General features: G+C 41.1%; 1 protein-coding gene across 1 annotated transcript in view; it reads right to left on the reverse strand.

Annotated features, from left to right (window-relative positions):
• Window positions 1-13,092, reverse strand: part of CSTF3 (cleavage stimulation factor subunit 3) — a gene marked incomplete at both ends in the record, with an annotated part of 43,238 nt that extends 30,146 nt beyond the window's left edge. Inside the window, 3 exons of the mRNA XM_079537847.1 lie at window positions 4,613-4,708; window positions 4,838-4,939; window positions 13,063-13,092. Of these exons, the coding sequence (XP_079393973.1) occupies window positions 4,613-4,708; window positions 4,838-4,939; window positions 13,063-13,092 (228 nt within the window). The remainder of the gene's footprint in view (window positions 1-4,612; window positions 4,709-4,837; window positions 4,940-13,062) is intronic.
• Between the last annotated feature and the right edge of the window lie 1,934 nt (window positions 13,093-15,026).

Here is a 15,026-nt window from a genome sequence, read left to right on the forward strand (position 1 = left end):
TTTTTCATATACAAGTATGTTAAATGATACATTCTGACTAGTATCCACACCAGTGTGAGTTACATGAATTAAAGATACTGATGTATTGCATTTGATGAAATGCAAAACAAATCAACCCTAAGCCTTGGTCCCACCATCTGAAACATCGTACAGCATCTTGTTTTCTTACTGAGACATCTAAAATTCAAAATGTTCGTATCAGATAGAAGTTATCTGAATAAGTGTATCTAGTTTCATTTCTTTAGAACATGCAGTAACACAGGAGGCTTGTTTGAAAAAAATTGCAGAACAAAAAATACATATCAACAGCCAAACACTTGACATGCATGCTACTAGTGTCGTATTTATTGTTTCTAGTTTTGGGGGGTATTTATATATATCACAACTGTTTTGTGCTTCTGATTTTTTAAATCTTTAATTATAGCAACCTTTCAACATCTACTAACAGCAGTTCAAAGTGACCGGGATATAATAAGGTATGTTCAACAACAGAAAAGGTAAGAAGGTGTGGTGTGAACTGGCCTGAAGCATTCAGCACAATTACAGATTAAAGTTTGCACATAACTTGGCAGAACTAAAAATCCATGGAAAGCATTGCAAATATATGAACATGGTTTAACAAGTGTGCTTTGAAAAGATTTGTGATTGCACAAGGAAAACTAGCGGTAAAAAAGGCAACAGTGTCAAATGTTTGTTGTGGAACTACTGAAATACCTACACCACCAGTGAAGTGAAAGTGAAAGGCATTATCAGATCTTTCTGCATCTAAAAGATGGGTCAAACAGTCAAAGAGACAGAAGAAACAGTAATAGACAGTTGGGCCTACAGAATCATAGGGTGTATTACAACAGAATTTATTATTTTTTACATTTGTGCAGCACCTTTTAGCCAGATGCCAAAAGCACTTTAATCATTTAAAATAAGCCTCACAACAACCCTGTGAGGTAGGTAGGTATGAGTGTTTTAATCATGGTAAAACCAGTTCAATAACTTACCCAGGAAGTCAGAGCAAATCAGCAGAGCACGCTAGCATCCAGATCATGTGATCTATGAACTTAACATTATGGCACATATGGGAGACTTATGTGACCCTTCTTATAACTGTGAAAGAGGCACTGAGACGTGAATTGATTTGAGTTTTTTGAAAGTAGGTTTTTATGGAAAAGGTATCAAGAGAAAAAACATACTCTGAACTAAAGAAAACAGCCTCAGTATCAAGAGTAACATTACTGCTCTAGTTCCTCCATTTTAGGAGATGCTAAATACAGTAGCAAGCTAACTACTCCTACTTGCTGAAGTGTATAAAAACAGACTACTTGGTTTAATCCACTAAAACAAACTACTCTCACAAGAATTACATGCTATGACCTCACAACACTGTGAGCTGGCAGACTTTTTATCCAATTTGACTATTTCTGATATTTAAATAAGCAGATGCAGGACACAGAAGTGTTAAGAACCAGTCTCAGGATCAAAATTTCTTTTTGACCACTTCCAACTTTAATGTAACTCCTCTTAGCACACCGTCAAGGCACGCCCTCCCCAGTTCATCTCCAAGTTTTACTGACCGCCAAACAGTCATGGGAGAGAACGGAGTATTTCAGTCAGTGCTTGGCATATAAAATGGAAACACAAGGTATTCAGTTACTTCAGTGAGGTCTGCACATCAGTGGCAATAAGTCAGAAGACATACTAAGTGCTGAGTACTGCTTTACAACCTATTTCACGAGGAAACCAAGCCATATGGAGAAAGAAAGCAGTGAGTATCACTGTCATAAAAAGTAGTAACCACATCAGTAAGGTCTGCACTTAAAAGTTTTGTATTACATAATAAACTAGCATATGCAAGACAAGGTTTTGTTCATGTAGCTCATAAACAATGATTTCTATCCCAAGACTGGAAGCAACTAAAGCATTCCTCAAGATAGGCAAAGGGAAATTTGGAGATTTCTACAAATGTTAGGAAGAACATACGCTAAAGGCTAAGTCTTTTTTCACAAGGCCACAACCATAACCTTCACCCTACCTCATCTCCCAGGAATAGAACATCACCATGTCGGATATTTATCTCAGACTTAGGTATTCAGTGGACAAAACCCTCCAGTTAAAGACAACATGCCAGGAAACAGCTCCCACTTTCCTCTCTCCTTTTCTCTGTGACGCAAAGAGGAAACAAGTTATCGTGTTAAAGAGGAAAGCGATACGCTTGTTTTGACATCAGGAAAGATGCAGCTCACAGATAACTGAAGATTTAGCAATTTCCAGATTTAAATACCCACAAAAGTAAAAGCGAATCAAAAGCAAGGCTAAGCAAAGATCCACCGCAAGTTCACTTTCCCAACTCGAGGCTGGACAGAGACCTATTCAAGAGAAACTTGACAGCAGAACACTAAGATCTCCAAGGAAATACAGCTTTGGGGAAATACACTCCCTGTACATTTCAAAGCTGCAATTAAAGAAGCATCCACATAATTTCTCCAGCAAACTTATAAAATTTGATTTATATTCACACTGTTGAAAAAACGTTTGAGAAAATATTGTTTTGCGTTTACTTCAACAGTACTGGACACATACAACTTAACAGTGAAAAGAGTGCACAATTACGTGATTTTTTTCAGAGAAGAATTTGGAAATAGGAAGTTATTTAATCTTAAAGCTATAAACAGTTGGATATATTGGAAAAGGTAGCTATAAACATGTTGCTTATCAGTTACATCAGCAACTTCATGAGTTTTGAGAGAAGTTACTGGAACCACTGCAGTTGAACATTTAAGTTTTAACTGGAATTAAAAAAAATCTCATTTGTTAAGTTTCTAAAGAGTAACCTCTTCCACTTCCTTCAGATACAACCCTTCCCAAGTGCAATCTTTACCAAAACTCCACAAGTCACATTTGTCCTTTTTTCTGTAATAGAATAACATATTCTATTTTTCGTATATTTCATGTGTAGTTGTAGACAGATACACATGCACACAAGCATGACACAGTGATCTTAATGCCAACTGCCTCTTCCTCAAGTCTACCTTGTTTTAGTGGTTAACATATGAGCTGGATAGAAGCTCTTCTCCATTCCTTGAAGAAGCACTTAAGAATTATATCCTGCACTGCTTAAGCCTTGTCAGCATTTGTATCTGTATACAGTACTAATTATAAATTAGTTAGAATGATAAAGGAAGGTAATGTCTGCCATTTAGTCTCTGATTATCGTTCAAGACAAGAAGCCTCAGACAAGAAACCTCATATTGATAACGGTACTTTCTGATGAAAGATTTACAGTGTAGCACAGACTTTCTGAGGTGGTCTTATTCACCTCTCAAATCTGAGTTACAGGAAAGATACCAGTTTCAAATAAGTCCTAAATCCCTCAGAAATCAGAGTTCAATGTAATCCTCGAACTAAGTTAATATTCTAAAGACTAGATTCTGTAGCCAATTATGCAGGGTACGAGGCTAACAGCTTTGGATGTAGGCTCCCAAAAGGAAAAATTCACACCCACATGTGTTAGTGTATTCACAGTCTCCCAGATATGTCCAGTCAACAACACTCCACTAACCACAGACGACTAGAAACAAAACAGTGCAAGTTCAAGGGTATTTCATCAGGTATATTGATCATTTTAGGTTGCACTACTACATCTTGCTATAAACTGCAACATTTTCTGTTACATTCCCGTGATCCCCATTTTATTTCAGAAGCTTCAAAAATTTCCTGCCAGGACACTCGTGGATATGTAATTTCATGTAAATAAGCCGGGCCACCTCTACCATGCAGTTTTGCCATTCATTGCTGATTCCCAATTTTCACATGAATAGAATTTAAAAAGTAACTATCTCAGTTTTTTAATTTATGAAACCAAGGACCCCACCACTGTTGTGCAGCAGGTAGAAGATCTGACTCCAGAGAAACGTGCAGCTAAAAGATGCCCATAAAAAGTATGTGTATTGGTAAAGAAAAATAAAATATCTACCAGTTACAGGAAACTAAAAAGATAGCCAGGTTAAGAGTGGATTTTGCAGCACATCACCCTGTTTACATGCTCAATGCACTTAGGGGCAACATACATGCTGCTGCTTTACATAAGTAAATAACCCCAACTCTGTTGGTATCTCTAGAAGCTAATGAGTTGTGCTAACACATTTTCCCATCCATTCCAGAATTCAGCATCCATCCCACACCCTCCCTGAAACACATTACTCATAGAAATATTCAGTTCTCTATGGAAGAAAAGATATTAAAAGATCCAAGCATCCACAGAAAGTCATTCAATAAGTTTGTACGTATGAATAAAAAAAAATGTCCTCTAAATAAATGACACGGGAGGCAATAAATTGACACGACAAGTAAAGAAAAGGCTAAAGCACTCCAATACCATTGAAACTGTTTTAATGTTGTTGCAATTCCATAATGCAACAATCATCAACTCATAAAAGACCCAAATACTTTAGAATTCACTTTAATTACTCCTTTGTACCTATTTTACAAAATAAATGCAAGGTATACTTAAAATCCCACCTCCCCCTAGATTTTATGTGCCTATCTTATTTATGAATATGAGAGTGTAAACTTAAATTCCTATTAAATGTTATATAAGAAAGAATGGTAAAATATTAACCTCTGCTTCAATGTACAGTTTCCAGAATCTGCCAGAACTGGGGAACTGGGCAACAAGGCGTTCATAGGTCTTCCGTGCTTTGTCTATAGGTTGATTCTAAAAATTGAAAATCAAAACAGCATTTACAATATTATGACTTATGTAAAGAAATATGCTGATTTTACTCCAGAACCAAATAGTGTGAGTGGACCATAGATAAGGAAATGTAATCCTATGTCACTAAACCTGTGCCTCTCGAATGAGAATGCTCCAAGCGTCAAGGTCATATGGATTCTCTTCGAGTTTCTTTTCAGCTTTCTTCACTTTTTCTGGGACATATTCAGCAGCCTAGAAAAATTAAGGAGAAGACATAAGAGATCACAGGTAGAGTTTCTCAAATACAATCCCAGCTACAGCATCAAGCTAATGACAACATTCTCACAAAGTAACATTCCGGATATCAGGGTTGACCCTGTAAAAGCAGTTGTTTCAGTAAGATAGAGTACTTCCACTAGATTCAGTAGTTAAATGAAAATAGGTCGTCTGTGATGATCCCATTCACATAAGCTTTACGTGCATGGTTGTTACAAGCTCAAGTTGCATGAATTTTGCATGAAATGGGAAATAATGTTCTAATCTATACTCCAAAAAAGCTATTTACTTTCTGAACCCCATTTATTTTCAGGTACGTCTCAGCAATCCCAAGTCACAGAATTTGTTTGCTCCAAGACATACTAATCAGAAGCACTGATTGCATTTATTGTATTATTATAAAACCCTTCTCAAGAAATTTTACAACTTTACTCCATGTTTACAGTTGCAATACACCATTCCGAATTGTGTGAGAGGGTGACTGATTACAAAATACTAAAAAAAAAAAGTCAGTTTTAAGATTAATTTCAAAGAAATCATTTTAATTCTTCATACTGAAATGCTGGATCTAGATCAGTACATAGCTGTGACAATGAAAAAGGTGATAGACAGGACAAAGAGAACTGATACTCTTCTCTACCAAAGGTTTCACTGCACACTCAAAAAAGAGGACAACTAGGCACATGTATCAGTACAGAGGTGCAACCTCCCATAAAATTAACAGGTATCACTGTATCAAATACTATTTCTGTCAAGCAGACATTGCAAGAGTAAAAATCCAAGCTATTAATGATTTCCACTATTAATTCCTCAGTGAAAAAATAAACAGAACTATTACAGTGACACTGCAGGAAGGTAAGCTGCCAGCTAAGTGTTGCTACAGCTCCCTAATCACTAGCTGATACTAAAACAAGTAAGTTGGGGATAGCAAATGCTGTGAGCCCAAGTTAGCTACAAATATGAACTTCATATCACAGTCACAAGTGGATCCTCTTCTTCCCCCATACCAATTTATTTTTGTTAATTATTACAGATATACAACTAGACAACAGTTGCTTACATTCTCCATTGTGATTCAACTTCACCAAGTTACAGTATTTAGGAATACCTGTCAGTATTACCAACCATTCTGTCAGTCCTACCAGCAGAATATAATTCAAGGTATTTCCTTACAAAATACTAATTTAAGACAGTATTTTAAATTATAAAACAGAATTATCAAAATCGTTGCAGAACCATCATGCATAAAAAGGAAAAAAGTCAATTTCTTTTGTAGGAATTTATGTATGAAGATCGTTACTATTTTCCATTCAGCTTTCCTTGGAGCCCCTTGTTTTCAGGTTGCAGCTAATGCTGGCTACAACAAAGCAAAAAAACCCGCCCTACAACAACAACTGAAGTGTTTTTTGAAACACAGCGTCCTGTTCTGTAGTCACTTTTAAACCAAGCATAGAAAGGTGCATTGCAGCCTCTTGAACAGTTCCACAGCAGCAGCTCAGCTGTACTGATGATGCATAATCATACATAATGTTGTAAAAAAGCTGTACATAATGATGCATAATCCTAAGTAATCCTACGTTAGTTTTGTTTGTTTGAAACAGAACACCTTACCCATACAAGTGTAAGAAAACCTTCAGACTTTTATTTGAAAAACTAAAGGACTGATTTCCTAAATCAGTAAATATTCACTTGAGATCAGCAGATACAGTTATCGGGCAGCCATCTAAAGCAAACAAAAGGAAAAATATAGGAGCTCTGCAGAACTGATAGATGAGATATGATCAGGGTTTTGAGCTGGACTGTTTTGGATTGCTTACATCTAATATCACAAGTAAGAAAACACCCACTCTGTAAAGGGCAGCAAGCCCTCCCTTCCCAGCCCCCCAGGTAAACTAAAAAAATATCTATACTTTATCAGACCTATCTGTGTTTCAGAGGAGCAAAGTGCACTGCAGGGAAACCGGTGCTCTGGTTATATCTCAACTGAAACAAGATGACCACCTTCAGAGGGCAGGAGCACCTCACTACCAGGACAGGCTGAAGGAGCTGGGCTTGTTCAGCTGGAGAAAAGAAGGCTGCAGAGTGACCTCATTGCAGCCCTCAGTACCTAAAAGGAGCCTACAAACAGGAGGGGAGTCAGCTCTTGGAAAGGGGAGATAACAGCAGGACAAGGGGAAATGGCTTGAAGTTGAGGAAGATTAAGGTTGGATGTCAGGGGGAAGTTCTGTACTATGAGAGTGGTGAGGTGCTGGAACAGCTGCCCAGAGAGGCTGTGGATGCCCCGTGCATTCCTGGAGGTGTTCAAGGCTGGGTTGGATGGGGCCCTGGGCAGCCTGGGCTGCTATGAAATGGGGAGATTGGTGGCCCTGCATGAGGCAGAGGGTTGGAGATTCATGATCCTTGAGGTCCCTTCCAATCCTGGCCATTCTGTGATTCTGTAATTCACACATAATCACTCCTAACTCACTGGAGAAACCAACGCTTAGGCTTTCTAGAGTGGATTACACTGTCAGAGCATGCGAGTAAATGCATGTGTTCAGTTACACATCAAATCTATGAGGGCTAATATCACCTGTAAGCAAGCAGTGAAGGGACCTGAAACCTTCAACCTAAACATTAACACGGGGCTTAGAGTTGCTGTTGAGCAGTTTAGGAGTATGTGGCTTTTATTATGTACTTGGAAGTGCACTACTTGCACAACAACCACCATCCAACCATGTAAACACCTAAATCACAGGGTGCCGTTTGCTGCCATGATTCTGCCCCTACATCAGCGTTTTTGGTTCCTTCCTCTCCTTACAACACACCTTACAACACAGTGAGTTGCCTCATTCTATAACAAGTCAGTTCAGGGAGTTCAGCACACACACACACACTGTTAGGAAAGCAGTTAACTCTCTAATGGGCTCAGCTCTCTGGAACAAGAGTCAGGTATGATGCAGAATACAAGATTGAGAAAAGCACAGGACTTGAGTTCTAGCTTAGATCAGCTTGAACTACTACAAAACCTAATTTAATACTAGCCTCTAACACTTGAACATCTAGAAAAAACACTAAGAATTGTTGCATACAAGCTGGAAAAGTACTTTTTTTCCTTTTGATAAATACATGCAGCAAATCTCCTCTGTAATAGGTCACCTATCTCACAAACAATCCTGTGAAGGTCACTGAATTACTTCAGCACTCAGTTTGATTGTGTTTTTATTCATAACATCTAGCCAGATTCAGAGCGTCTATTACTTGCACACAAATAAATGGCTATGGATTCTTAGTTTCATAGATATCAAGACCAGCAAAGTCAGCTGTAGAAAGCCACCTCTGAATTCATAAAATATACCAGAGGGAATAAGAACACAAGAAACAGAATGAACTTCTAATATTTACTCCAAGCTCTTTTTCAATGAGAATTTAACTTCATGCCTTACAACTGAAGGCAACAGTTAAAACTTTCCCCAGGCCTCTGAGAACAAGCCTCGTGACTCCAGAGCACGCTGCATGAGATACACACACACCTTTTTCAAACAGTCACACAACAGAATGCATCCAGTTGCTTAAAGCATCCTGCTGCCACAAGGGGTATTTTTGCAGTAAAAGGAAGATCTATTTCACCCGTGGCCTGTTTGAAATGTTTGTAGAAGATCTCATTGCACAATAGTCTTTAAACAAGACATACAGGCTGCTGTGCACAAAAAGAAAGCAATTCCAACAGCTATATCAGTCAAGTGGATTAATGTCTGGAAGGAGTTTTATGTTCGCTGTTGGAGGTTTTGACTGTTTGCTGTGGTTTAGCATAGCCCAGCTTGTAACACAGCTGATGAATCCAACTTCAAATGCATTACCATACAACTTAGCAAGCATTGCTGGTTTTCCAGTTTGGTTAATTTACAGTGTGGCTAGCCCAAGTTTGTTCCTCAAAGTTGAGTTGCAGTTATACATGCACAGAACCAGTTTGTAATTGCCTTCAGTTACACATCCAGTACTTCAGTACCTCCCAGTTACACCACACACAGCCACTCAGTGCAGAATAAATACCCAGCTGGACAATGACTCCAGAATCACACTGCACCCCAGGTCACCTTGTGTAAGCACAGAAACCAGGCTGCCTTTCCTCGGTTCAACAAACAGCAATAATAGTAAAAAGGAGGGTATTTCTCATAGACAAGACTTAAATCTATTTTTAAAGGGTTTTTTTTTTTTTTTTTTAACTTCTATGCAAATTCAACCATGAATGCAATTTGGGAAGAATTTTTGCCCTTTAACACTGGGTCACTATTAGCAAAAGTCAGTCAGTAAAGTATCAAATAATTTTTAGAAGAATACTTTTACACATAAGCCCCCCATGAACATAACTGTTTTATATCTCTGTACAAATCAGAGCTTTAGGTTAAGAATTACTCTTATTCCCTCTTTCCCAAATGCCAGTGTTTAGACATATTTTTCACTTTCATTTCTTCTTTGTATATCTGAAAACATCTGCAAAACTGAGTCCAAAGTTTCCCTCCATCCATGCTTGTTTTCATTCTATTTACAAGCAGTTCCTACAGTAACCGTAAACAATAACAGTAAACCCAGTTAAGTACCATATAAAATAACATGCTCATAGAGGGGTTTGATTTTTTTTTTCCAAATGACCCCTCCTGACATGTGCAACCCGCCCCACCCTGCAAAAATAAACTTTCGCTTTCATTACCATGCTCAGCAATGATAACCTTGTTAAAACGTTAACTATCTTAGCATTTACTACTGCGCTTAGATTTCCAAACCCTGTACCAAACAGACATGAGGAATGAATGAGAGACGGGAGTAGAAAAGTAGAAAATGCCAGGAAGAAACCAGAACAGGCTGTTTTAGAGGTCTTTCCTACAGACACAGAGACAACGCTGCCATTTTTTGCCCACAGTTCAGTCTTGGAACAGATTTATAAAGAATAACCTGCACCACAAACTGAGGCACATCTCGCAGTTACAGGAAGCCTTATCTGCTTGTTTGTAGCCATAGAAGATTAACCTAAGGCAGGGTAAAACAAATACCACATCAAGTCTTTATCTAAAGTTGATGTCTGGCAACTTGGGATTTATTAAGTGGATAAGGGAACTTACTCTGCCACAGCAGACAGAGGCAAGAAGAGAATTTAGGCCTTGTCTGAGAGTACAGGAAGCAAAATGAAACTAGATACTTTATGGCCCAGAAAAAAAAATACACAGTTGTGAGAGCATACTCCTAGTAGCCCTGACAGACGAAGAGACTGAAAACAGCTTATCAAATAAAATGAGGGAATTTTACGGCAAACAGTAACAGCCTTTCAGTTTACAAAATGTGAATTTCTATTATATAAATGGCTGGCGCTCTAGAAACCAATCCTAGAAATTCTGCCTGGATAAACATCATGTAGACCTCACACCAGGAGTTCAGCAGAGACCTAACAGAAGACCTGACAACTGTTTCTGCAGAAATTAGTTTGGGTCCAACACAACAAACAGTGCTAAAACTGAAACTACTCTGACTCGAAAGGTAGTTCAAGCAACAGTGGTGGCTGCACCATATTCCCTATCCCACTCCCTCCTGCTTCCCTTCTCTTCTAGGCTAGCAATGCAAGCAGACAACCCCCATTACACAGCTTACGAGTTGCCCAACAGTGCCTTGTTTTCACTGCCTTGAGGCTGAACTGTTTCAGCTGCACCACACCTGGTGTAATAAAGCCTCTGATACTCCAGCTGGGCCTTTAACCTTACAATATCTACACCCAACGCTCTGCTCTCTGTTCTTCCTTCCTGCATAGCCATAATTTTGTGCTTGAGAGACAGCATGGCAATCTGTCCTTCATTTGGCTCCTTTTGGAAATCCTCTCCAAACCCAAGGCCTGGGAAGCACGATGCAGACACCCTTGTGTCAGCGCTTGTGCTAGCAGTTATTTAACATCAGCATCATACACTAACATGCACATCCACTGCACAACATAATGGATGTTAACTGTACAGTCACCCCTTAAACTGATAAATGACTGCCAATAATAACAGCACTCAAAATCCCAGAACCTGGTCATAGAAGCAACAGAGAAGGCCCTAAAGAAGAGCACCAGATGCACACCAACCTCTGTCTAACTTCAGCTTCTCATATTAAGGTACATTTAAAGCCATAAAAACATTGTGTATGTAAGGTCAGAGAGACCTCCACACAGCACTAGGTTGTGATATCTATCAGCTGCAATGTGAGTTAAGAGAGCAAGGCACAGCTGCCCCACTCCCAGCACTCTGTTGTTCCTTTTCCACCAAAAGCACTGCCAATAGATAACTGCAGAGAGAACAGTTAGATAAACATTTAAACTTCAGAAACACCTGCCCTAAAACACAACCAGTCAGTTGTTAACCTGAAATGGGCAGCCTCCATTTTGCTCAAAACACCAATATAAAATTATAACCTTGTTTTAACATTAGGAGTAAGAAACTAAAGTCTGCTAGGGTGAGAAAAATAACATTGCAGAGGACAACTCCCTCAAATGGACACAAACTAATGGAAGGAGCTGACTGTAACAAAGTCTGAAATCCTCCAGGAGAACTGAATACAGAGGCCTTCATAAAGAGCACAGTATATAAAAACAAAGATTCAGCCGAACCTAAAAAAAGCTCAATTTATTTAAATAGCACCCAACATGAAAACAGGAATCAAATTAACTTTCATTTTTTATTAGTTCTGCATAAAAAAAAATACAAGCCGTCTACTAAACCTCACACCCTGTGGGTACCACAAATAAATTGCCATTTTTTGAATACTGAGGCCCTCTATGATATGGCACCACATTGCTACACCTATCAAAACTCTCCACAATACCTTTTATTTCAGTACACGCAGTCACTCCATCTTTCGCATATTAAGTCTCTCCTCACAAAAGAAAGTAAAGCCTTAAGGCAGCACTGACTCTCTTTTTAAGCAAAAAAAGTAATATATTACATGTTACAGAAGTGAGCATGCTGCTTTAATCAAGTTTTAATTATACAATTACCTGCCAATGTAAATTCAGAAAAACAAAACATACACAAAACCACTCACCACAGTAGGTAGCTTAAATGTGAAATTACACATCACAATCACCAACATTTTATTGTAACATGTTCTTCCTGTGCTGAAGTAAACCTTTCTGAAGGACCTCTCACCTGAACAGACAAGTGTAATCTCTGAGCTGAGCAGCCCTGAGCATACAGAACAGTAACGTATAGCAATTTCCCAAGGAGAAAGAAAATGACTATTCTACATTCTGAATGCTTCCCTCCAGAATAGTTGCACCTTACGAAGAGTTCACCCAACACCCTTTTGCCATGCAGGCCCACACACAAACCTGCTTCGGAAAGAGACTTTCTTCCAAAAAAAAAAAACCTTCTGAAGAAGGGAGTATTAAGTCTGCAGCTAAAATTTAAGCATTTCTGCGGGCTACATGGGCACTTCACAGCATATCAACCACTCCTCCCTCAGCTGGGAAACTCCACCTGCATCCCTTGTCCCGACTAACGAGGCCCTAACAGCTAAAAGACTTATCTGTAAACAGAAAATATCTCACAGTAACACTACACTTCAATCCCTGACACTGAACTGCATCTACCTGGAAAACAAGAAAGTGCGTGTTCTAGCGTAAAGCCAAAGCCAAGACAAGAACTGCTCCCTCCTCAGAGAGGGAAAACCAAACCCGCCCTCAAAAAAAAAAAAAAAAAAAGGTCCTTTATTACACGAGCACGTTTCTACAGCTTCTAATCTGCAGACGTTTAAACGCTTTCGGAGGAAAACGGTACCGTTAGGGAAGGAACCCAGAGCCTCACACGTTAAACGTGACCGAACGCGACGAGCACGGCCTCAGCACCGCGCCTCCCGCCCGCCCCAAGCCCGCTCAGCTCGGCGGGAAGCCGGACAGCCGCCCTGCGGCCCTTCCTTCCCCCAAGGGCTCGGCGGGGCGGCCGTGTGTGCAGGGAGCCGCCCTCCGGCCACGCCGTCGAGGGCAGCGGTCGAGGAAGGCCACGTTCCCGCCGCCCGGACTCAGTGACGGCCCACAGGCCGCCCGGCCCCACACCTCCTCAGGAAGCGGCCCATGGGCTTCCTCCGCTACTGCTCACCTGCTCGCCGGTACCTCCATCACCGGACATAGCGGATTAAAACAGGGCTGGGGCACTGCCGCCTTCGAACAAATTAAAATGCCTTTTAAAATCGCCCCAAGCCGCTGCTGCGGGCAGCGCCTCAGCCGCACCAACAGCCACGGCCCGCAGCCGCGGCAGCCGCCAACAAAATGGCAGCTCAGCGCTACGGCCCGGCTTTCTGCGGGGGCGGGGGGGAGGAGCCACGCGGGGCATGCCGGGAACGGCATGGGCGGGGAGAACAGGCGCGCAGAGCGGAAGTGCGTCACACGGAGCGGAAGTGCGTCACACGGAGCGGAAGCGTATTAGGGCGGCGTGGGGACGGACGCGGCCCCTGATGGAGCTCTGAGGTGGTGGCGGGTCGGATCTGTGGCCTGGTCTCTGCGGCTGCTTCCCCGGCTCCGCTAGGGCACTCAGTCCCGCCGCGGGGGAGCTGGGCGTGGCGCCGGGGCATGTCCCGGAGTTGGGATGTCCCTGAGCTGTGAGTGGGGCGCTCCCCGAAGAGCGGCCTGGCCGGGCCCCGGGGCTGCGGCGGTCGCGCTTATGGCGCTTGTGGCGGACGTACGGCGGGTGCCTTTTCTCGCCGCTCGTTCCGCGTCTGCTGGCAAGGCGCTGGTTGTCCGAACCCCGATGGATAGCGGGCAGCAGCTGGGATGGCTCGGAGGCCTCTAGCTCGGGGCCTCGTGGCGTGTTGTTCCGTTAGCTAAGCGTTGCTGTTTGAACTGTAACCCCCACAGTCTTGCCCTCGGTGAGGTAGCGCCAGCAATGTCCGCTTCCACCTCACGAGAGCTCTCGTTAACCGAGGAGGCGAGTTCGAGGGACAGGCTGAGAGGTCATCGTTTCAAAACATCTCGAGGACACGAGAGGCAGCTCCCCCTAAAGCGACTTAATTCTATTTACAAAGTAACTGCCAGTCTGTCCGTGAGAGGAGGGCTGTGAAACGGCCGTTGCTGAGAAATAGGCTGCTGTAGGAAGCAAACCCATTGAAGGAGACTTGGCAGATACCGAGGTGAAAGCTGACTTCGCTGCCTTCTCAACAGCAGCGTAAGTGTTCTTAAACTTGTATCATACAGTTGTAATTATGTAGAAATACTTATAGTAAACTGACGTTGCCCCTCTGTGTTCCTTTGCTTCATCTTCCAAAAGTCCCCTTGTTAAACTGCAGTCATGTGGGAAAAAGCAATAGGAAAAACAGTCATTGCCTTTTCTTGAGCATGACCTAAAGTAAAAGCATGCAGAGGGAATGGTAAGCACCTATTTGACCAATCTGTAATATTTTTTCTTCTTGGTTTTGTGTAATTTTTATTTTGTTTACCAGAGATGAAATATGAGTATGTTTATTAGTCTGTTTTGATAAATGAGCTATGTTCTCAGGTTTCTTAGAGGATGATGACTTTGTGATACCAGGCTGACTTGGTTTCCATTGGCTCTTCCATTCCACAAGAATTGCCATTTTGAAAGTGTTTGAGATATAAATGTGTTTTCATCCGTAAAAAATCCTGCCTTTCTGATTCAACTGTTATATTGTTCCACTTCCCACTTAGGAACCAGTGCCTTATAAGGGATTACTTAAAGCAATGCTTGTGAAACTGCTCATTAGCCAGTGTATTATTTATAGACATGCAGGATGTCAACTGACTCAGTGGCCTTGGTGAAATTTTGATCTACGTCTTTGAATTTTTTTAAGCTACATATATTTCTACTTCATCTGCTCTTTTTTTCTTTTTTGAGGGACTGCTTTGTTCAGTTTCCTGAAATGATTAAGGTGCTTTTGAATGATGACATCACCAGTGGCTTTCTTGCTCACCCCCTGGAACAAATTAGTAGAAAGGGAAATGAATGGTGTTATTGAGAGTCTTACTCACTCTTACTTCCTACAGTGCTTCTCCACATCCCCCCAAATAAATATGTTGTCTCTTGAACTAGTTTTGCTCTTCATTTTTGTA

The sequence above is a fragment of the Tetrao urogallus genome (genome assembly GCF_951394365.1).
Source record: "Tetrao urogallus genome assembly, chromosome: 6".
Taxonomy (NCBI): Eukaryota; Metazoa; Chordata; class Aves; order Galliformes; family Phasianidae; genus Tetrao; species Tetrao urogallus.